Source organism: Phyllosticta capitalensis (assembly GCF_038381095.1).
Source record: "Phyllosticta capitalensis strain CBS 128856 chromosome Unknown BKA78scaffold_2, whole genome shotgun sequence".
Classification (NCBI taxonomy): Eukaryota; Fungi; Ascomycota; class Dothideomycetes; order Botryosphaeriales; family Phyllostictaceae; genus Phyllosticta; species Phyllosticta capitalensis.
This window is the reverse complement of record NW_027117440.1, coordinates 3,246,956-3,268,255: the sequence shown is the minus strand read 5'-3', so window position 1 is coordinate 3,268,255 and position 21,300 is coordinate 3,246,956. Positions and strand designations below refer to the sequence as shown.

At 54.7% G+C, this 21,300-nt stretch overlaps 5 protein-coding genes across 5 annotated transcripts; 1 reads left to right on the top strand and 4 right to left on the bottom strand.

The window, feature by feature from the left end:
- Positions 1 to 353: 353 nt before the first annotated feature.
- Positions 354 to 2,428, bottom strand: BKA78DRAFT_307390 (S-adenosyl-L-methionine-dependent methyltransferase). Its single transcript, XM_066887855.1, has 5 exons — positions 2,002 to 2,428; positions 1,709 to 1,870; positions 1,121 to 1,556; positions 802 to 979; positions 354 to 746 (listed from the first exon to the last, which is right to left on the bottom strand). Exons 1-5 carry the CDS (start codon positions 2,107 to 2,109, stop codon positions 716 to 718), a joined length of 915 nt encoding a protein of 304 aa, XP_066748441.1. The 5' UTR covers positions 2,110 to 2,428; the 3' UTR covers positions 354 to 715.
- Positions 2,429 to 9,354: 6,926 nt separating this feature from the next.
- On the bottom strand, positions 9,355 to 10,924 carry BKA78DRAFT_307384 (glycerate kinase). Its single transcript, XM_066887854.1, has 4 exons — positions 10,751 to 10,924; positions 10,168 to 10,676; positions 9,904 to 10,043; positions 9,355 to 9,847 (listed from the first exon to the last, which is right to left on the bottom strand). The coding sequence occupies exons 1-4, from the start codon at positions 10,898 to 10,900 to the stop codon at positions 9,723 to 9,725; spliced, it is 924 nt and encodes a 307-aa protein (XP_066748440.1). The 5' UTR covers positions 10,901 to 10,924; the 3' UTR covers positions 9,355 to 9,722.
- A 140-nt stretch (positions 10,925 to 11,064) lies between these two features.
- On the top strand, positions 11,065 to 14,430 carry BKA78DRAFT_88871 (multifunctional beta-oxidation protein). Its single transcript, XM_066893914.1, has 6 exons — positions 11,065 to 11,409; positions 11,476 to 11,703; positions 11,751 to 11,859; positions 11,908 to 13,224; positions 13,384 to 13,491; positions 13,538 to 14,430. The coding sequence occupies exons 1-6, from the start codon at positions 11,251 to 11,253 to the stop codon at positions 14,335 to 14,337; spliced, it is 2,721 nt and encodes a 906-aa protein (XP_066748439.1). The 5' UTR covers positions 11,065 to 11,250; the 3' UTR covers positions 14,338 to 14,430.
- A 1,440-nt stretch (positions 14,431 to 15,870) lies between these two features.
- Positions 15,871 to 17,311, bottom strand: BKA78DRAFT_232029 (cystathionine beta-lyase-like protein; the record flags this gene model as incomplete). Its single annotated transcript, XM_066883789.1, has 3 exons — positions 15,871 to 15,936; positions 15,994 to 17,040; positions 17,114 to 17,311. Coding segments are annotated over 3 exons (1,311 nt in total), but the record flags the coding sequence as incomplete, so codon positions are not given.
- Positions 17,312 to 18,474: 1,163 nt separating this feature from the next.
- Positions 18,475 to 21,144, bottom strand: BKA78DRAFT_330157 (WD40-repeat-containing domain protein; the record flags this gene model as incomplete). Its single annotated transcript, XM_066889737.1, has 5 exons — positions 18,475 to 18,677; positions 18,702 to 19,235; positions 19,805 to 19,917; positions 19,970 to 21,058; positions 21,125 to 21,144. 5 exons carry the CDS (start codon positions 21,142 to 21,144, stop codon positions 18,475 to 18,477), a joined length of 1,959 nt encoding a protein of 652 aa, XP_066748437.1.
- Between the last annotated feature and the right edge of the window lie 156 nt (positions 21,145 to 21,300).

The window sequence follows — 21,300 nt, the reverse complement described above, 5'->3', positions numbered from 1 at the left end:
TAGGGCGGATAGTCAGTCAAAGAGCATGGCAAGCAAGCCATCACGTGGCCATGGCGGTATGCAAGTAATGCGAGACTGCTGCAGGACTGATGCAGGCAACGCGTGGACCGATGCTTTTGGATACTCATGGCTGCAAGGTGAGTTGGTGATGTAGAGTCCAGACCATGATGGTGGTTGCGGAATAGCGTCGAATGAGAGAAAGTTTTGCATCCTTCACACCAGTCTTCTGGGACTCGGTTGCGCAGTCGTACGGAGCGCATAGGGAAGGATCAACTGCCGCTGCGGCGCATGCCCCTTTCAGAACATTCTTTCATAGCGCCTCCGCCGGTGGCTTGGTACACTATCACGACATTCCTAAACCTTATCCGCACTCCATCCGTTCCTCTGGCCTCTACTCACCGCTTCGCAGGCCCTCAACCTCGACTCAGACACCATCTTGAATTCTTTTGATACCCATCGTCTTTGACAGTCCTCCGAGTTTCATCGTCGATCCGAGTCGGGCCGCAGGTCACGACACATGCTGTAGGCTTTGCTGTGACAAGCAACGCTTGTTGCGCGCATGCGGCGAATGTCATTTGCATTACAACTTTGCTTTTGAAAATAGCGTCAGCCAAACAGATGCCTGGTGGTGGGAAGAAAACCACAGAAAGAACCAGATGCCGTTCCGGATTCGCCCTGCTGAAAGAGTTACAAAATGCCGAAAAGGTTATGGGCGTCAGCAACGCCTCCTGCCCCACGCAACCGTCCTTTCAATGGGTATTAGCGACAGTTCCATTCATTTCAGTGAATCTCTCAACTCACAGTGGCATGTATAGCTTCAAGCGGGAGTCTTGCGCCTCTTCCCGGGCTTTGCAAGTCAAAGCCGCAACTTGCTCTTTCGACCATTTCATGCGTTCGATGAAAGGCCATGTGGCGAGAGAGTCAAGCATTGCGCCAAAGTTCTCCATATTCAACTCGCCAACATATCGCATCTTGGGGTCTGTATCACGTCAGCAAAAGAAACAATGGTTGTATGTCAGGAAACGCCCAGAAAATCCCGGAAGAATCAGCAGCCAAGCATAATCAGCCTGGAATGACCAAACATTCGGAAGAGAAGAGAAGGACCAAAAGCAATACCCACCAGTCGACCATCCTCCAATGGGCAAACGATAGGTCACTTCCTCTATGTCTGCGAGTCCCGCGTTTCGCATCAACTGTCCCAGGTTGCGTCCGGCCCGAGGATCCCGATCGCCGTCCATGCTGTACCGGTAACCGTTGGACCAGTGCGTCAGTGCATGGTCGTCTGTCAATAGCCCACTGTCTGACTGGATGATGTAGTAAAACTCGACCATTTGGACCCATCCGCCAGGCCTGAGGAGACGACAAATGTCCCGGACATATCCAGGCCACCGGTGCTTCTTGATTCCGGGCGCTACGAATCGGGAGTGGACCAAGTCGTACGTGTTTGGCTTGTAGCTCGGTACGAGTGCTTCGTTGAGATCCCATACTTCGCATTCGAGGTTGTCTGGTTGGTCGTCTGGGAGCTCAGGAGTTGGGTAGAGGTCAATCGCCGTCACCTGCCGAAGCTCTGAATTAGTCCCAGTTTGGGAGACGTGGAGGGAGAAGATTTGACCAAGCGCCTTTGCGATTTCGACTGCCGCAGCTCTTCGCAATGTCCGCAGACCCTGCGGTGTTGAAATCGTCATCCGTTCACCGTCATGGAACTTACTTCGCTGTGCGGGTAGTTCAGAGCCATGTCCAACGCCCAATGACCACGACCATATCCACATTCCAGAATCCTCCTAGGACATTTGACGGGAGGAAAAAAGAGTCGGTCGTCGAAAAGGTAGCGCAAGAGCTGGTGCTGGTTCTCGAGTCTCTGCTCCTCTTGCTGTTGAATCATTAGCTTGACTTGACCACAGAGCAGCACTGCCACCGTTTTAGCCCCTCGCTGTGGATTGACCCAGCCCATTCCACCGCGGTTTAACCTTTTCAATGGGCTTGGAATAGTCGACAACATACCGTATCTACTGGCACACAGTATATTTGACTTTCGACGGAAAGTTTCTGGAATTCTCGGTCGTGCAGCTCGAGAATCTCGTAGTACTCGCTCGAGGCCGAGTCTGACATTCTGCCTCTCGCCTCCAGCAGCTTCTCCAGTGTGTATACAGAGCTATCGCGGCGACCCTTTGTACGACGCAACTGTCTTGAAATTCCCAGAACCAGGTTCGAAGATCCAGGGCTTTACCATTTGCTCGGGATAGCGTGGGTGGGCTTGAGAGCGGACACGATTCCCCAACGCAGCGGACGCCGGACAGCCCCGCAAGAACACAAGTACTCCGAATTCTTCGACCAAACAAACGGGACTATAAGGATCATGTGCGCCGTGTTACACAAAGAACTGGGAGCTAGCGACGCGCGCGCTGGGAACAAAGCCGTCAACTCAGAGGGTTGCACAGTCGTTGATGCTGGGGAGACCACTTACTCTGCTGTACATACAGTACAAGGCACTCCCGAACATACTAACCAGCATTTTCATCTGCCATGGGGCCTAGGAGGACCCATATAATGTCGACCCTTGCAACTGCTAGTGGAAGACTACCCACAGCGGCTGCCTTTCGACGCGAGCTCATCAAATGAGACATGTTCTGATGGCATCAGACCAATGAGAAGACGAGAGAGTCGCGAGGAATGTCCAAACGATGATGCTTTGGAGAGGAGTAAGTGGACTGGAATCGGAACCAAATTGGACACGGGCTCCTCGTTTTCGCGTCTTAGGTCGCACACACCTGGAAAATTAACGCCAATTAATCGAACATGGACAGCAGAGTACGCCGATCTCTGACCCAACCTGCAGGCTCCGCATCTATCACAAAGCTGACTGGAGGAGTCGACATATGTGGATGCAGCTCCATTGGACGAAGCCACTGTGTCCAGCAGACGCGGGAGGAAAATGGCCATTCCTTACAGCTGAATTTCCGCACAACCGACAGAACCATGTATCCACATGCAACCGGGATCACGGACATAATCATCTTTCTCAAGCCGTTGCGAGAAGTTTCAACAGCTGACGGACGTCATCGGGTAATTGCTTGAGCAGGGGCTGCTCGTGGGCCGTTACAAGGTTTCGGCAACGGGGAAGCCCGACCCTTTGTCCGCCACTAATGGTAAACCAATCTTTGATTCGGCTGCATGGTCGCAAAGGGTTAGTAGGAGGCTCTGTCCGCTTGGAAGAATTTGGGAGATTTTCAACGGCAATCACGTCGATCATTGCTCACCAATCACACATAAGCCGCGGACCTGGGGCTGTGGCAACGATGCTAGAATGACACGACTGGCCTTACATATTGCCCTTACTGCATGCGAGACAGGGCTAGGTAGTGGTCTCCGCAATCCGATAGGGCTTCTCAACGGTAGGATCCCGAAGACGCGGGCTCGGGACGCTTTCACAATTTATGCGTCTCCCCCGAGCCTCACAGCTTGACGCAGACAATGTTGGTGTTGCTTACTGGCATCGCGACGCTTCGAAAAGTTGCAGGGTGGAGCCGTAGAACGGTTACTATCTTCGGCAACTTTTTGATGCCTAGTAGCCTCGTAACGATAAGGCCTGACTTCCGCATCCGTCCTCCACTCTACTTCTGTTTAGACGATGCTATTAGTGGCGCTTTTGGATGACTTCCAACACTTGCTTTGAAGTTCTCAACCTTTTCGACATACCTCTGGCCTTCATGGAAGACAAGAGAAGCAGCAGGAAGCCTTGGTTTGGCGATCCATGGACGAGGCTGGTGTCCACACCAAAAGCCCGTTGAAATTTTCTCGAAGCTGCAATTGACGACCTTTCACGAACCTGATGTCATACTGGCAGATATTGACGACATCCTCCATAAGAGCTCAGGGGGTTAGCCATTAAATTCTGACTATACAGTCAACAGGAAAGAAAGAAACAACCGAGCATGCAAACGTTTCGACATCATTGAATCGTAGACTCTTATGTCACGCGGAGATTCCCAGACTCCTGCTTTTAGAACATGGGACAGAGATCATTGCTTCTTGCACTGCCAAACAAGAAGCAGCCGAGGTTCCAAACATACCCTAGCTCAAAGCAACTCCATTACACCTCAATGGGCTTGGAGAGCAGATCATATTTGATGTGCAGTTCTTTTGGCCTGTATCTGCAGGCTTCTACATCCTAGTCCGGCTACATTTCTTGATTGGGATCAAGGAACGGATTTTACTTTCAAATCACCAGGAAAAGCAACTCGTACCAAATGGCCATGAGCGAAGTCACAAGCGCTGCCCGACCGAATGGTACCTAGGTTCGGATGCGGACCGACTTCCCCTGGCCTCCTGGTAGGCCGGTCTGGAGCAGTGCGTGGTAGATTACTGGCCTCACGAACGTGTCCGTTGGGACCAGGCTTGGACTCGAATTCAAATGTGTAAGTCGACCCTCAGAACGTACGCAAAAGCAAGCATTTTGGGGAGCTGGAAAAGATTGCTCTCATATTCGTAATCGTAGGCGGCTCAGTACTATACATTGCATGCGCCCCACGCCCCATCTCTGCAGCAGGAGCTGCAAGAGAAGCGAGCACGAAAATACGAAAGGCTGGGCATGGTAGGACATGGTCTTCCGGAAGGATGCTTTGCCTTCAAGGATCGCTGGGTTTCAAGACCACGTTGCAGCTCTTCATAGAGCCAGAAATCTCGTTGGTCTGGTTGACTGTCCAACGTCCAATATCAGTGAGACACACGAGAGCCGTCGCATCAACTCTCAATTATGGAGGGCGTCTATCCTGACGCACTGATCTCGACTCACTCATATCTTTTTCCCCCGATGTGAGCATTGCATGTCTGCAGGTCACAGGAAAAAGCAGCCGGAATTCACTAATCATGAGTGCATCTGCAACTCGGCAATGTTGTCCACTTCTCGCCACAGTGGAGCATCCAAGATGACTTTCTGGCACGCGAGTCCGTCAAAAAGATGGATGAGAAGAATTTCGACTCGTTTAATGTGACCAGTGTCTTATCACACGCATACTACGCGTATTTTCAAGGGGATGAATGGAACCAACGCCTAGCAAGGCAGTCATGGCGCTCTGGGTCCCCGACCCCTTTCGCTAACCACTGCTGATCCCGGACTCTCCGCACCAAACCAAGTGGCTCCCTCAGTGGAATCCTGCTGCGAAGCGAAGAACCACCTCCCACCGCTCCGTCTGAGGTTCTTTTGAACGAAATTACCCATCAAACACGATGCAAGCTCGCTTCCTCTGCATCAACACCGCAAATTCTTCCACTTTAAGTCCATTCGCCGCTCCACCAGAAAGACTAATCACCCTCAACCTACTGGACCATCATCTTCGATCGTAGCCCGACGAGCTTCGTCAGCTCGGACAAGTCCGTTCGACCGCCGCTTCCTATGCATCATCCAACTGCGATACAAAGTAAAGGAGGACTGAGAAAGTGGAGCAGACTCCACGCTCTCCCGCCGCCCCGACGGCTTCACGACAAAGCCAGTCCACCAGAGCGAAGTCAACGCCATTGATACATTCCTTTTGATGGCACAAGACATTTCTGAGGGACTTGTTACCACCATGCCATGAATCGGGACTTCAATCAACGCGAAGACTTGCGACAACAGACCCTCCAACTCTCTGTGCCGCTCACGATCGGCCCAACAAGTGCAGCAATCTCTCGGAAGCGGTTTGTGGGCGAGACAACGCTCGTATACACTGTAGTGAAGTTTGAAGACTCCCACACTACCTAACAGTCACGACTTCCAATCCAGTCTTCAACCCCTTGGACAATGGAACTCCATTTTGAGGCCTGTTCTGAGTTACCGCAACAAGACTCATTGCATCCGAAAGCGCCTCACACCACGTTAGGAGGTAAGAGTCTATGCACAGCTCACAGTGGCCAAATGGTTTTGAATGGCCTTAGCCTCCAGAACGGACCACTGTGGAAGCACTCTCTGACGCCGCGGCCTTACCATGCGCACTTACTCCCTTGATTCAGCCCTTCACAGATCTCTTTCCACGCTTCACATATCCAGATTCTCGGAAATGTTCGCTTGTGTCCTCGGTTCGCATCCGTACGCCATTCAAGCCATGTCGGCGGCACCACCTCCACCCACCTCCTCGCCCCCCTGCGTGCCGATTGGGATAGTACAATTTAGAAAGGGGCATTGGACCTTGGTCTCGGAAGCACATGTAGTGCTTGCAGAATACTCAACAGAGTGTGCCACTCTGATACCAACATTGAACACCACATAAGAGCGGTCAGGACAGGACGCGCGGCACACCAGACAACCCGGCGTTTACGGAAGGATAAGGACACTAGACGAAAGACCTGAATCTTGATGAGCTGGCGATGCAAAGACATACATACAGCAGGAAGGTAGATTGACGAGGCCGAGCACAGCTTGAAGCTAGACTCTGGCAAATGCAAGGGATCTTTGAGTCGGAACACAGCAGCCATCACACGCATGGCACGACTGCATGGCAACAATGACAGCGAGAGAAGAATCGAGTCGCACAGTAGGTCAACATGTGCATGCATCAGCTTCTGGTACAGCAGGACAATACTTCTTAACCCACCCATGTGTTTGGCGTCCTTCCTGCCCCTCATCCAGTCCATCAAAACACCACACACACCCAAATCGGCACGCCCGACCCGCCGACAAGCCGACCACACCCGACACGGACTTGTCCGCCTCAGTATCAGCACCCGGTCGGGATGCATGTCGGCAATCCAGCAAGTCAACCAGGCAAGCTCCGTTTTGATTTCGTCTGCAACGCATTGAGCTTCCTCCCGTGAGCTAGCCTTCCACACTACCCAGCCGACCGGTACTCGAGAGCGAGGCACCCATGCTGATGGCGGTGCGACCAGCTCTTTGGTGATGTCGATCGGTATGAAGAAGAGAGATTTTGTCACTGGATGGCGTAGTGCGAACAACTTTGGGACAAGCATCTGTTGTCAGTGTTGTCGGCTTGTTGATGGCTGAAGGCGGTTGGAACGCTTGAGGACTCGCAATTTCCCAGCCTGCCCCCCGAAACACCATTGCTCGTTCTCTGCTTGACCATCACCATGCCCAACCCGCTTGCTCTCCAAAGCGACAATGCGAATTCTCCCTTCAGATTGCCACTTCTTGCTCGTGTGCACGTTTGTCTCACCTTGAGTTTTCTGAGGAGAGTAGCCCAAGGCATCGACCTGACACGACACTTAGAGTTCGATGTTGGAGAAACCGACCAGCTGACAGGGCAGCCACACCTTCGGCGACCACTCTTAGAGTCGGGACCATCTGCGAAAAGGTACGACACATGCAGCTGATGTCAGTGTCTCTGTTGTCTTCTTCCCCAAGAAGTTCGCCACTGTACAGTTTGGGAAGTCGTCGAATACAAGTTCGAATGTTGACAACCAAGTCACTCAGCCAGGCTCAGGGAAGCGTTGATGCGCCCACCAGGTATTCGTTAGTTTGGTGGACGACCCTGTCCATGTCGTCTGTGACGCGCCCGCCCGCACAAACACTCCTTGTCCTCCGCTTCTTTTCGTTCGCCAACCGCCACCGAGACGCCAAAAGCGCTTCTCCACGCCCCAATCGGTCTGCTGAATGTAATATGACTTCGGTGAACCGAGCTGGCCATCTCTTGTCCCTCACGCCAGCCCATACACGCACCCCCAGCACTCTCCTGGTACCCACGCGCTGCATATGGCACAATCGGAATTTTCCTTCAGTGTGCGTCGACATGCACGCCATGGAAAGGTAGTCGCACCTGAACCAAATCATCATTTCGGACGGCGGGGGTGGTGAGCAAAAGTGGTGGACGCATCGTCCCGCCGCCACTCATGGCACTGACTGACTCTATCCGCTTCCCATCAACTTACCTATCCAACCATCTGCTTGCCACCGCGAGGTTTCCCTCATTTGACACGACAAGTGCTTGCCAAACCAAAGCTGTTTGTTAAGAACGGTGGAGCGGGTTGGCAGTCGTGCTGATGGCCGTTTTTGACCTTGTGAGGAACTATCTCCATCTTCTTCTTGTTCCCATCGCCTTCTCCGACAGGTACTCGTCGTTTATACTCGTACCACTCGGACACGAGCACGACGAGTGCAACACCACTCACTCCTCGCACGTAGCTCACATGCCCCGAGACCGAGCTCGCCGACTTACTTGCCCCTCGGACTCGGCCTCAGACCGCGCGAGCAAGCGCCCCGCGCAGATGCGGAAAGCGAAGGCGGCCTTCCTCTGCTCTCTCTGCTCTCTTTTGCGTCATCCACCAACTCTGCTTGTTTACTCATCGTCGATAGCTTTATTCCCAGATTGCGGTCGGCGGAAGCAATGCCCAGCACTCACATCAGGAAGGCGAGCGTCGCACAGTACGAGAGTCGCAAGAAAAGCACGACCAGCGACAGCGAATATGCGACAGATTGACAGACACAACAACACCGAGAACGAGAGGGAACGAGAACAAAAGACGCGACGTCATACGCGCGCATGCGTGCCTGCCTCGGCACTGCCAGCGTCGAGAATAGACGAGAGCGTGGTTCCAAAATTTCGCTCCATTTTGACAAAAAGGCGCGGCCGCGGGCCAATGGGGAGGCGCGCCGGGACGAATATTTTGCCCTCTGCTAGGGATGATGCTTGCCACTTTCTTGGGGCCAGGGATGGGCAGGGAAGGGCGTTTGGGGCAAGGTCTGTGTTGTATTGGGTTGAAGTTAGGGTAGGGTAAGTAGGAGTAGGCTCAGGGTTGCTTCCAACGGCGGGGCGGGGAGTTCCGTCGTGCTGCGTTGCTGAGAGCTAGGAGAGTTGCAGTGTGTTGGATGCGGTCTGGACTGCAGTGATGGTTGGTGGTTGGTGTTTACTTTTTTCTTGCTTGCTGATGTGCCAGGTAAGTGGGTAGGGTGGCAGTCGTTGCTCTGCTTCAAACTCGCAATGTTGACTTCTTCATGCGACCGATTTGTTAAGTGGCTGGCTGGTACAGTGGAGAGGCGGTGTTTTGGCGTCTGCAGCCTAAGTCTCTTCATGCAGAGGTGGCTTGCGCCGCAACGGTGTGGATGAAGTCTCTCGCTCTACCCCGGCGGTCATTATTTGCACGTGCTAGGAGTTGACTAAATGTCCGACCAAAAGTGATAAGATGTGGCATGATGTTGCTGTGGCTGTTGGAGAAGTGGCGCCAGTTTTTGGTGTCTACCAGGATGGGTAGTTATTGCTGGCCAGGTCTTGAGTTCGAGCGTCTGATCAGCAGATGGGATGTCGGGATGTGAGACGGACGCAAGTAACCCAAAGCTGTGGTCGGCTGGGATGGTCAGTTGGGCTGGCCTGTGTCATATTAGTCCGTGTTTTCAACATCGAACTCATCGTGTCAGTTCGATACTTCGCGGTTCTCACATCGGGAAGCAACGTTATGAACCTCAGGCATTCAAGACGAATTAGGATCTCGTGATCATGGCCCAGAAACCTTGGATCTCTCCATTGGTTTGATTCCTTGTACCGTGGAGTTTCGACATTTTCTTGTCCAACTTCATGAATCACTTCGATCCATACCGCCTGATCTACAGGGAGGAAAGATGACATCCACAACATGGCTTTGCTATTCCACTGTCATGATGCGAAAGTTCGAAGTTGGTCTAGTGCCATTCTAATATCTACTTGGTAGGTAGCCGAAATCCACATCTACCGCTTACTTACATGTATATACAGTAGCTGATCAGAGACACAGCTGACTGGACCGACTCGGAATCATGAAAGCTATTGAATCTCGACATGCTTGACGCGGCGATCCTTACCCACGGTCAAGTTCAGCTGGACCCCCTTTTTGCCCGGGAGAGCTCCTTGACGAAGAATTTCGGAGTAAAGCTCGTATGCGGGATAATCTTTGCGGGGATTCAGCATTGGAGATGCATGGTGGACATGGTTGCACGACACTTACAGCCATTGACAAAGTTGATGACTTGGTCATCTGTCATGCCTGTGCCCTTGTCGGCACGCAGGGCTCTCTCCTGCTGCATACGCCAGTCGTAGACATACTGCGTGTCCTCGGCGTCGATGAACACAAAGGCATCGAGCATGCTTTGATGGCTGCATTAGCATTGCACAACCACCTCGAATGTCGGTGCGACATGGAGCTGTATCACAACCGCCGATCCACTACCCCTCCGATCGTTACGCAATACGTGTTACGAGATGGACTTACTTGGTCACTTCATCGTAGTCTCTCAATTTTTCATTGACAAACCTCACATGCTCCAACCGCTCCCTCCCCAGACGGCCCTTGCATGCTTCACCGTCGCGCTCCGCCTTCTCCTTGGCCGTGGCCCACTTCTTCTCCAAGTCGGCGTCTTCCAACGCGCGGAAGCCAACACACCAGCCTTCGAGCAAGACGAAGTCGACCCTCTCTTCGCCCTCGTTCACCTTCTCCCATTGCGCCTGGGGCGCACGGTCCCCAGCACCGTTGAAGGCGGACTTGTCATAGACTGGGATGGGAACATCAGGACGGCGGTCACGCAAAGCGGCAAGCGTTTCCCGAGCCAGAGGCAAGTCATGCGTCGAAGGCTGCCCTCGATGCTGGATGAGGGGGTTGGCAGGGTCCGAGGCGGCCAGGCGCTCTTGGTCGGCGTGGGTGAGATAGAAGTCGTCAATGGAGATGACTGCAGTGGGCAGAGAGTAGGGCGGAGAGCGGAGAGTCTTTTGGAGAGCCGAGACCTGGAAGGAGTGACATGGTGAGTGAAAAACTCGATTGAAACTAAGTGATGACTGGTAAAAATGGGGTAGCGTACCAAAGTTGTCTTCCCCGCGCCTTGGACACCGTTCAAACCCACGATGAAGGGCCGGACAGGTTCTCCATTTGAGCGCGGAGCATTGCGGTGCTGCTCGAGCAGACGAAGAAGAAAAGGAACAACGTGCTCAGACTTATCGTCGACAATCATGATGGAATTTGTGATGAAGTTCCCCACGGCATGTGAAGTGCCAAGTGTGCCCAGCCTGACGACCCCAAGATGGCACGTGCACCCCGCAGAATCCGGGCGCCCCGCGTTTTGGCCAATGAGTGGGCGGGCCGGCCGTCTACCGAGGCTCTCTGACGACGTTAGCCGTCGAGCTCGGCTTTGGCATCCCCCAGGAACATGGCTGACGCATCTTATACGGCTATTCAATCGACCATCTACCATTCCTCTACTTCTTCGACACGCTCTTCCTCTCCTTACCGACCCATCTCCTGCATCTGAGCGCAAGCTAGCGTCGTTCGAGTCTCTTTATCTCCCACTTTTCTCTCCACAGCATGGCTGATCAACTGCGGTTCGACGGCCAGGTCGTTGTCGTCACTGGTGCTGGCGGTGGTCTGGGTAAGGCGTATGCCACGTTCTTCGGCAGCCGGGGCGCAAGTGTCGTCGTCAACGACTTGGGCGGTTCGTTCAAGGGCGAGGGCACATCAACAAAGGTGGGTTGACATCTCCATACCTACTACAGCTACTTGGATCCCAAGACTGACATGTGAAACTCCCAGGCCGCAGATGTCGTCGTCGATGAAATCAAAAAGGCTGGCGGCAAGGCCGTAGCGAATTACGACAGCGTCGAGAATGGCGACAAGATTATCGATACCGCCATCAAGGCCTTTGGCCGCGTCGATATCCTCCTGAATAATGCTGGTATTCTCCGGGACGTCAGCTTCAAGAACATGTCCGACCAAGACTGGGACTTGATCAACACGGTGCACGTCAAGGGCGCATACAAGGTACGGATCGCAGAAGGGAATGGAAGAACTCGGATTGACTTTGGCAGTGCGCGAGGGCGGCTTGGCCACACTTCCGGAAGCAAAAGTACGGCCGGGTCATTAACACGGCATCTTCTGCTGGACTGTTTGGAAGCTTTGGCCAATGTAACTATTCGGGTATGTTGATCGACACATGTGCCACGATGCGATGCTAACCCTGTATAGCTGCCAAACTCGCCCAAGTTGGCTTCACCGAAACCCTCGCCAAGGAAGGCCTCAAGTACAACATTCTCGCCAACGTCATCGCGCCCATCGCCGCTAGCCGCATGACCCAAACCGTTATGCCCCCGGACATGCTTGAGAACCTCAAGCCCGAGTGGGTAGTTCCTCTTGTGGCTGTTCTCGTACACCCGTCGAATACTGAGGAGACTGGCTCCATCTTCGAGGTTGGCGGAGGACACGTCGCGAAGCTGCGGTGGGAGCGCGCCAAGGGTGGTCTGCTCAAGGCGGACAGCTCCATGACCCCTGGCGGCGTCCTGGCCAAGTGGAAGGACGTCAATGACTTCTCGCAGCCTGAGTACCCGACCGGCCCCGCCAACTTTATGGAGTTGTTGGAGGAGGCTCAAAAGCTTCCGCCCAACCCACCAGCTGAGAAGCTTGAATTCAAGGACAAGGTTGTCTTGATCACTGGCGCTGGCGGTGGACTGGGACGATCATACGCCCTCTTGTTTGCCAAGCACGGTGCTAAGGTGGTTGTCAACGACCTTGTCAACCCGGACAACGTTGTCAATGAAATCAAGAGTGCCGGTGGAATCGCAGTTGGCAACAAGGCTTCTGCCGAGGAGGGTGAAGTTGTTGTCAAGTCTGCCATTGACGCCTTCGGCCGCATCGATATCATCATCAACAACGCAGGTATCCTCAGGGACAAGGCTTTTGCCAATATGGACGACGCCCAGTGGGATTCGGTCATGGCAGTCCATCTCCGCGGAACTTACAAGGTCACCAAAGCCGCTTGGCCTTTCATGCTCAAGCAAAAGTACGGCCGCATCGTGAACACGACTTCGACTTCCGGAATCTACGGTAACTTTGGCCAAGCCAACTACGCGGCGGCCAAGTGCGGTATCCTCGGATTCTCCAGAGCCCTTGCGCGCGAGGGTGCCAAGTACAACATCTATGTCAACACCATTGCACCCAACGCTGGTACCAACATGACCCGCTCAATTCTGCCAGAGGAGCTCGTGCAAGCCTTCAAGCCCGACTACGTTGCTCCCCTCGTTGTCGCTCTCTGCTCCGACAAGGTGCCCGACCCACCAACCGGCGGCCTCTTTGAGGTCGGTTCTGGCTGGCAAGCGCGCACCAGGTGGCAGCGTAGCGGAGGCCACGGCTTCCCGGTCGACGTCCCACTGACCCCTGAGGCTGTCAAGGGCGTGTGGCAGAAGATTATCAACTTTGACGATGGTCGTGCCGACCACCCAGAAGACGGAAACGACGGTCTCAAGAGCATCATGGCCAACATGAACAACCGTTCTGGCGGAGCGGCGGGTAAGTCGAAACTTTAGATTGGCGATCCCGGCATATCTTTCAAATCTTTCCTCATATGCACGTCTTGTGAATAGCTTTAATCTATACCCGTTTTATCTCCATCCACCAAAGTCGTCCAAGACCCATCTCTGAACATCTAATGACACTACGCAGCTTCAGAATCGGGAGGCGAGGGCAACGAGATTCTGCAGAATATCGAGGCGGCGAAGAAGACCAAGGGTCAAGGAACCGAGTTCCCCTATGACGACCGGGACGTTATCCTCTACAGTAAGTCCGTTCGCGAATCCCTCAGTTCCCCATCTAACTACGAAAGACCTCGGAATCGGCGCCAAGCGTACGGACCTCCACCTGGTCTACGAAAACCACGACTCCTTCGGCCCCGTCCCGACCTTTGGCGTCATCCCTCCTTTCAATGCCGTACTCCCATTCGGCTGGGACGACATTGTTCCCAACTTCTCGCCCATGATGCTGCTTCACGGCGAGCAATTCCTCGAAATCCGCAAATACCCGATCCCCACGGCCGCCACTCTCGTCTCCACCCCCTTCCTCGTCGAAGTCGTCGACAAGGGCAAGTCGGCCGTCGTGACATACGGCTCGCTCACGACGATCAAGGAAACGGGCGAAGAAGTCTTCTACAACGAATCGGCGGTCGTCATCCGCGGCAGCGGCGGCTTCGGCGGCCCCAAGAAGGGCACCAACCGCGGCGCCGCCACAGCCGTGCACGCACCGCCCAAGGGCAAAGAAAACTCGCCCGACAAGGTCGTCGAGGAGAAGACGACGGACGAGCAGGCCGCGCTCTACCGCCTCAGCGGCGACCGCAACCCGCTGCACATCGACCCCGAGTTCAGCAAGGTGGGCGGCTTCAAGACGCCCATCCTGCACGGCCTGTGCAGCTTTGGCATCGCTGGCAAGCACATCTTGAACACGTATGGCCCGTACAAGAACATCAAGGTGCGCTTCGCCGGCACCGTTATTCCCGGCGAGACGCTCGTCACCGAGATGTGGAAGGTCGGCAAGGGCGTCGTGTTCCAGGTCAAGGTCAAGGAGACGGGGAGGCTCGCGATTGCGGGTGCGGGCGCGGAACTGTTGGATGCGGGTAAGGCGAAGTTGTAAGTGTTGATGAGATGACGGAGACAAAGAGGAGAAGAGACGCACGCGCGTAGCCGAGTGTTGGAAAACGCAGGGTGGTTGGAATCAGTTTTGCACCAGTTGGATTGGATTGGGTTGGACAGGGTCATTTGGCTTTTGACGTTTGCCGTAGTCTTTGTAGTCTCGATCTGGAAATGCGACTTCCTTCAATCAATCCACCGTACCTCTGTTTTTTCGCTCGTCCCTCTCGTCATCCTCCTCGTTGCTCCTCCTAGGGTAGATGCTAGACGACGCCGCTCTCCTCTGACAAGTATTACAAACAACAACTTTACAACCTTCAATCGCTCCACTTCCCCAGTAGCATCCGATCCGTCTTCCTATCGAAAGCCCAGCCCTCCCGCTGCCGGACGCACAGCAGACACAAGACTTTTGGCATTTCGCAGCAGCAGGAGAGAAAAGAAGCAAAGCCGAACACCGAGAGCCGCAACCGCAGCCACAGCCACAACCGTATACCTTGGCCGCTGCTGGAGCCGGCGCCAAATTTGTAGCCGCGCGATACCGCAGGTAGGTATGTTCTCGCCAACCAGTCAATCTCCGCCGTAGTTTTTGGCGGGTTTGATAGACCGATTTTCTCGCGCACTCCGTTGCAATCGTGGCATCTGGATAGATACCTGCGAGCATGCAAAGAACGGCGGGAGATGTTGGTGAATGATTGGCATTGCCATTTTTACGCCGCCGCCCCATGCGGTGGTTTTCATATCAACATGTGGTCAAAAAGTCAACAAATGATTTCGATTTCAGGAGACTGAATCCACCCTTCCTTCCTACATGAGGTACCTACTGATTACTAGACAGGTGCCGATCCGCTGTTCGCACCATACATAGATATACCAAAGCGTCTTGTTGATCCCTTCGTCTGTGCATTACTCCAAAAGTCTGAATTTTGGTGGCATTGATGGTAATGGTATGGTATGGTGGGGTACGAGTCGAGTACCTAGTCAAGGAAAATGCGAAAAAAAAAAAAAAAATCTCAAAAAGTTGTCGAGTGAATATATGCGCCATTCGCCAATAATCCCACCCCATCGCACATCGTACCCACCACCACCACGGAGACGTGGGTAGGATACCGTCATGGTCCCAAATGCTTTCTTCCTTTTCAGCCCCATGGAAAATATGGAAAGGGTTTTTTCTTTTTGTGCATGCGCCGTCCGTCTACCCACGTCTAGATGAGTGAAGCAGAGCGATACCGACGCGTCTGGAAGATGACGCGACGGTCGGAGCCAACACCTGCCGAAGACTGGCTGGCTGGCGGTCTGCCTACTCGGGATGTCGCTACCATCGACGGGTTTCACGTCGATGGTTGACGGCCAAAGGGGACATTATCCCAGGGGCTCTGCAAAATCCCCACGGTGACAGGCGTCGCATTTGAATGAAATCAAAGACTGCAGTTTTCAGCATCTATTGCGCTGCGCCCGACGACGAAGTACCCGCCGCCTCGGGCTCCTTGAAGCCGTCGGCAGCAATCTGCTGGCCGGACCCAACGTCGCTCTCGACGGCGGCCTCGTTGGAGTCAAGGGCGCGGATGCCGTTGAGCGTGACCTTGACAGCGCCGGCTTGCACGAGCTGGATGATGCGTCAGCAATGCTTCCACAGGTAGATTTAAGGAATGATGGGGCGTACCGCTCTTTTGAGGTCGTCAATCAGATCATCCGGGTCCTCGATGCCGACGCACAGCCGAATCAAGTCTTCGGGCATGTTGCGCTCCGCTCTTGTCTTCGCGTCGATGCTGGCGTGGCTCATACGGCAGGGCATGGAAATGAGCGAGTTGACGCAGCCAAAGCTGACACTGATGGCCCACAACCGGGCGCTCTCGACAATGCGCTCCGACACGGCCACATCGCCCGTCTCGAAAGAGAGCACTGCGCCCGCGCCGCGCGCCATGCTCCAGTGCAGGTCGTACTGCGGGTGCGACTTGAGGCCCGGGTAGCGGACGCGGAAGCCGGCCTCGTTCTGCAAAAAGTCGGCGACGCGCTGGGCGTTGGATTGCTGCTTTTCCATGCGCACGCCCAGCGTCTTGATGCCGCGCATCAGCAGCCATGAGTCGAAGGGCGAGAGGCCGCATCCGGACGCGTTGATTGTGAAGAAGAGCTTGTCGCCCAGCGCTGTGTCGTTGACGGCCAACACGCCTGCCATCACGTCGTGGTGTCCGGACAGGTACTTGGTGCCAGATTCATAGACAATGTCGGCGCCCAGGTCGAGCGGGTTCAGCAGCATGGGGGACAGCATGGTGTTGTCTACGGCTACAATGGTAGCCGGGTTGGCCGCATGCGCAGCAGAGGCAATTGTGGGAATATCGACAACCTTGATGAGAGGGTTCGTGGGCGTCTCGAGCAGGACCATGGTGGTCTTGGGACCCAGCACGGCATTAACGGCCTCGGGGTTCGTGGTGTCGACATGGTGTACTATGATGCCGCCGTTGGTCGACAGGTACTTGAGCAGGCGGTTGGTGCCGCCGTACAGGTCGTCGCCAGTCACCACCTCGTCGCCGGGCCGAAGAATGCGCGTTATCACGTCCAAGGCGCCCATGCCCGAGGAGACGACGAGGGCGCGGCGGGCGCTCATAATCTTGGCGAGGTGGCGCTCGAGGTGCGAGCGTGTCGGGTTTCCGGAGCGCGTGTAGTCATACTCGCCGCCGCCGCTGCCAGAGTCTTGCTTGAAGGTTGCGGTCTGTTTGAGTCATCAACACGCTGTCCTATCCCCAGAGTCCTCTCGGGATACTCTGGTGGCGTTGAATATATACCTGGTAAATGGGCATGCTACTCGAGTTGTACTGGTCGTTTCCCTCTGTGTATACCAACTCCGTCGCCAGCGCATATTTCTTGCCATTGTGAGGGCTGCTCGGGGCAGGGCTAGGCGGCAAGTTGTGTCCGTCCAAGTCTACGCTCTGGGCGAGCTTGGAGGCAGGGCCCTTTTTCTCGCTGTTTGGTGGAGACGCCATTTTGTATATTTTTCCAACGGAGATGGACGGTCGAGGTTCAAAACCAATCGAGGCAAGGGCGAAGGCCAGCGGACAGGTCAAAGAGCGAGGTTGAACAGCGGACGAGGGCGGAGTCCGCAGGGTGTTGTCGTAAGGCGTGTCGTAGGGAGGGGCGGAGGGGATGCTGGAAAGGAGGTGTTCGTGTCGTGAATTTGGAAGAAAGAATCGAGGATCTTGTCGGGGGAGAAGAGGACGCTGCAGGTACGCAGAAGGCGGCAATTGGCTCCAGTCGTCTGAGCGGTGGAGCAAATCGTGGGGTTCTGGTTCGCGCGACTCATTTGTCTGCGATGGCGTCAGATGGCCTGTCTCCGAAGTCGCTCGCTGCTCGCCCGCCAAAAAGTGCTGGCCCTATCGCGCCGCAAAACTCAGCGATAACACCGGCATTACTATTGGGCATGACCTGTTCCGACTACAACGCTACAGGTACCCGACGTCTACACCTCCCTACAATTCCTCGAATTCAATCAACTATTCCTGTTGTTTTCAATTTCCATTTCCTTGGCTGTCACAAAGTCGCAACGTGGTACTACTGAAATGTCACTTGTTCATTCAGCCACCTGTGTCTCAGGGTCCAGCTGCCACAAGTCCTGGTGGGTGTCTAGCTGGAATCACCGCCTTCTTCTTAGCAAGGCAAAACACTGCCATCTGTGTGTGGTGGCAAGTGGAAGGAGGGCAGTAGATGGATTTGCATGTTAAGCCCTTCTTTCTCACATATGCAAACTCTTCCCCCAGAACGCCTAGATCCATTTGCTCTCAGAACAGGAGACCGGAAAAATGTCAAGACAGGTAGAGCCACAGCGAATTCAAGTCGAGGTTTTTAGAATTGCCTGGGAGAGAACAAATTTTAGACGGTTGCAATTTTCGTACCATACAAGAGACAAAGCCATAAATGTAGAAAAGACGCTGGTAGCTGTTTATATACCGCTCGAAGAAAACAAAAGCCAACCCGGCCCATCCGACGTGAAAAACGCGGTGTACTTGCAACGACTCGAAGGAAAATGCTGGGAGGGATATAACACGCAGTTTTGAAAAAGGACGCCAGCGAAAGAGAAGAGAAGAGATAAAGGCGGCGGAGAAAAGGAACTTGTCGCCCGTACCATCCATGATCGCCCACCATCGGCCATTTACCTGGGCTGTATAGCCCCCCAGGCCTTGCGATTCCTGACATCAATCTCGAACTCGAATATGCCCTCCTCCGTCCCCGCAAAGAGTTTCCTTCCGTCAGAGCTCATAGCCAAGCCCGCGGTGCGGACGCCGAACGTAGGATTGTACCGTCCACCCGTACCGCCGCGCCTCAGTAATCCAACCCGAATTCCGTACTCGTCGACTTGCATGTTGTTTTGCATGCTACGTATGCGCTCGCGTGCCCGCGCCAGCTGGCGGAGTCGACTCATCTCGAGCAACAAATCTGGCTGCCGCAGCGCCGATTGTCCAGTGGCTGAAGGACGAGAACTTGGAGGGGCCGGGCTGCGTGACATGGCCGCTTCAATCGTGCGCCATGCATCGGTTGAAGAGGGGTTGCTGCTGCCATTGCCGCTACCACTGCCGGAGTTGTTGGCTAGTGCGCTGAGCCTACTGTTGCTGCCGGTTCTTCCATTGTTGCGTGTTTCCGCCGAACTCTGTCGTGTGTGATTTCCTTGCGTGTCTGGGTCACTGTCACGGAGAAGCTCTCGGTGTAATTCGTTGATGATGTTTTCGTGGCGGTTGGTAGACCTGATCAGCCCACTGCTGCTGCTTCCTAAAGCCGGGAAGTCTTCGCTAGAGGGATCGTTTCGATTTGCCGAGTCCGAGGTGTAGGGGTAATTTATGCTGCGCGGGATGGAGGCAATGCGCTGCAACTCCCGATTGCGACGGGTCAACGCATCCAGGATGCTGCTTTCTTGTGCTGTGAAGTCGCTTTCAAGTCTGTCGCTCGAGCCAGCGGCTCGGTTTTGTCGTGCAGAGGGTCCAGCGTATATTCCAGCATCCTCAAGAAACAAAAGACTCTGATCGGTGGTCCGAGTACCTGACACGCGCTGTGTCTGATGGTCTCTAGCTGTGTCGATAGACCGTGGAGAATCTGATCCGATTCCTGAGGGGCGCCCTGTGCTGCGGCGCGTAAGCTCCTCTATTATTCGCACAATCGCCTCGTGCTCAGGATCTACTTCGCCATTAGCTTCTGCCCGCGCCAGACGTAGCCGAAGCCGATTGGCTCTTTCTAGCTCTTGAAGCTGGACGTGGTAGTCGTTGACGGTGCGTCCGCCAGAAGAAGATCTCCCCTGGCCTGGTGCTCCTCGCTCGGCAGCTGGAGAGCTAGGCTCCGCAGAAGATGTACGGCTGTCTTCTGCCGAGGAATTGTTATTCTCTTCTGTAGAAGAAGTAATGTCATCTTCCGCGCGAGGGACAGGAGCTCGTCTTGCTGCCCCGCGAGGCAGAGGCCGGCGAGTTCGGCGCTGCTGCTCATCCGACTCGTACAGTCTCGAGCGGTCAGTCCCGCTCCCCTCAAGCGCTGTCCAAATGCCGGCCGCATCGTCGTCCCAGGAAGCCAGTCGCTGCTGGATTCTTCTTTCAATCTCTTCCAACATTTCCTGTGGGTTTGAGGAGTATCCACTGGAATCATTGTCGCTCGCCATGGCCGACTCGAAATCGGTCAGGGGAGCCTCGATCTTATCAAGCCCTTCTTCTTTTGGCTCCAGTTTCAAGGCCTGCCTCGTCAAGAGACCAGTCCTAAGGTCGGAAACACAGACGATACCTTGATCCTCACTCCATATGAGAAGGTCCCATGGCTGAGGCGCAAAGCACATGGTGCGGACGGCACCTGGACCAGACGAAGTGTCAGGCCTGGTTGAGCGGATGACTTGGACGATTGCATCTTCTCCGTAGGAACACTTCTTGACCAAGTCGACGTCAAAGACGGTGATGTAGCCACACTCTGAGCCGACAGCGCACAAGTGCCCCGAAGGAGACCACGCTGTCGTGAAGTAACCAGTGGTACTCAAAGACGGCGGCACATGGAGCTGGGCGACGCAAATGTTGGTCCAACCTGGCGGCGTCGAGACCACCCGGGGATTCAATTTGCCTGGCAACGCTTGCCGTTGCTTGGTGCGCTGAAAGAAGTAGGCCTGATGGTAGTCCCCTACAGCAACCATGTAATTTCCATCGGGAGATATCGATGCGTGGTTCATTGCAAACGGAAGATCCAACACAGCATCCTCCTTTCCACGGGTTAAACTGTACACGCGGACCGTCTTGTCGTTGTTGGTGAGCACAGCGACCGCTTCGTCCTCGGCGCCACGTTCACCAGGCAGTTTGTGTATTGATATGGAGTTTACAATCTCTCCCCCTATTGTTTCAAGGAACGGGCCCTGGGGGCGGGCGGAGCGGCGACTGCCAAAGTGGATGGGCAACAGGGTGTCTACATCGGCGGCGGTAGAGTTGGCTCCTTCGAGCTTGATGGCGGCAAAGTGGCCTTCATCCTCGCCGCCGAGGCAAAGCCAACCATGGCCGGAGGCAGTGCATCTTGTCTCGAATGGGAGCATCGCAATGTGGGTTCGTTTACGAGTGGCAGTATTCAGGGCGTAGACATCGGGACCGCTGGCGTAAAACAGTACGTCGTTGCCGTTGAGGGTGCTGCAGCTAGTGTAGTGACGCAGCTGGTAGTGGGCGACAGGTATAGAGACGGGGTAGAAGGACTTTTGCGGGAGGACAAGGGAGTCTGCGTCGCGAAAGCTGCGGAGAGGGCGGGATCAGCAAACAGAAGGCTGCGAGGACGAATGTGGAGGAGCAAGAGCTTACAGGAAGGCGTCAACGGCCATGATGCGAAGTGGATGGCTCAGAGAGGGCCGTGTAACATTTGCAGACTGTCATGTCCAACTGGCGCGACTGGCCTGGAGCGGCGGCGACCAGCAGCGCACCTCATACGTCACCTGGGGCAAGTAGAGGGACGGGACGGCAGCGTCGAGTGAAATCGG

Coding starts and splice junctions, on each gene's coding strand:
- BKA78DRAFT_307390 (XM_066887855.1), bottom strand. CDS start 2,109: ATGTCAGACTCGGCCTCGAGCGAGTACTACGAGATTCTCGAGCTGCAC. Junction 1,871..2,001: donor ACTGTGTGCCAGTAGATACG/GTATGTTGTCGA, acceptor ATGATTCAACAG/CAAGAGGAGCAGAGACTCGA. Junction 747..801: donor TTGAAGCTATACATGCCACT/GTGAGTTGAGAG, acceptor ACCCATTGAAAG/GACGGTTGCGTGGGGCAGGA.
- BKA78DRAFT_307384 (XM_066887854.1), bottom strand. CDS start 10,900: ATGATTGTCGACGATAAGTCTGAGCACGTTGTTCCTTTTCTTCTTCGT. Junction 10,677..10,750: donor GCGCGGGGAAGACAACTTTG/GTACGCTACCCC, acceptor CACTCCTTCCAG/GTCTCGGCTCTCCAAAAGAC. Junction 10,044..10,167: donor GACTACGATGAAGTGACCAA/GTAAGTCCATCT, acceptor CAGCCATCAAAG/CATGCTCGATGCCTTTGTGT.
- BKA78DRAFT_88871 (XM_066893914.1), top strand. CDS start 11,251: ATGGCTGATCAACTGCGGTTCGACGGCCAGGTCGTTGTCGTCACTGGT. Junction 11,704..11,750: donor ACGTCAAGGGCGCATACAAG/GTACGGATCGCA, acceptor TGACTTTGGCAG/TGCGCGAGGGCGGCTTGGCC. Junction 13,225..13,383: donor CCGTTCTGGCGGAGCGGCGG/GTAAGTCGAAAC, acceptor ACGCAGCTTCAG/AATCGGGAGGCGAGGGCAAC.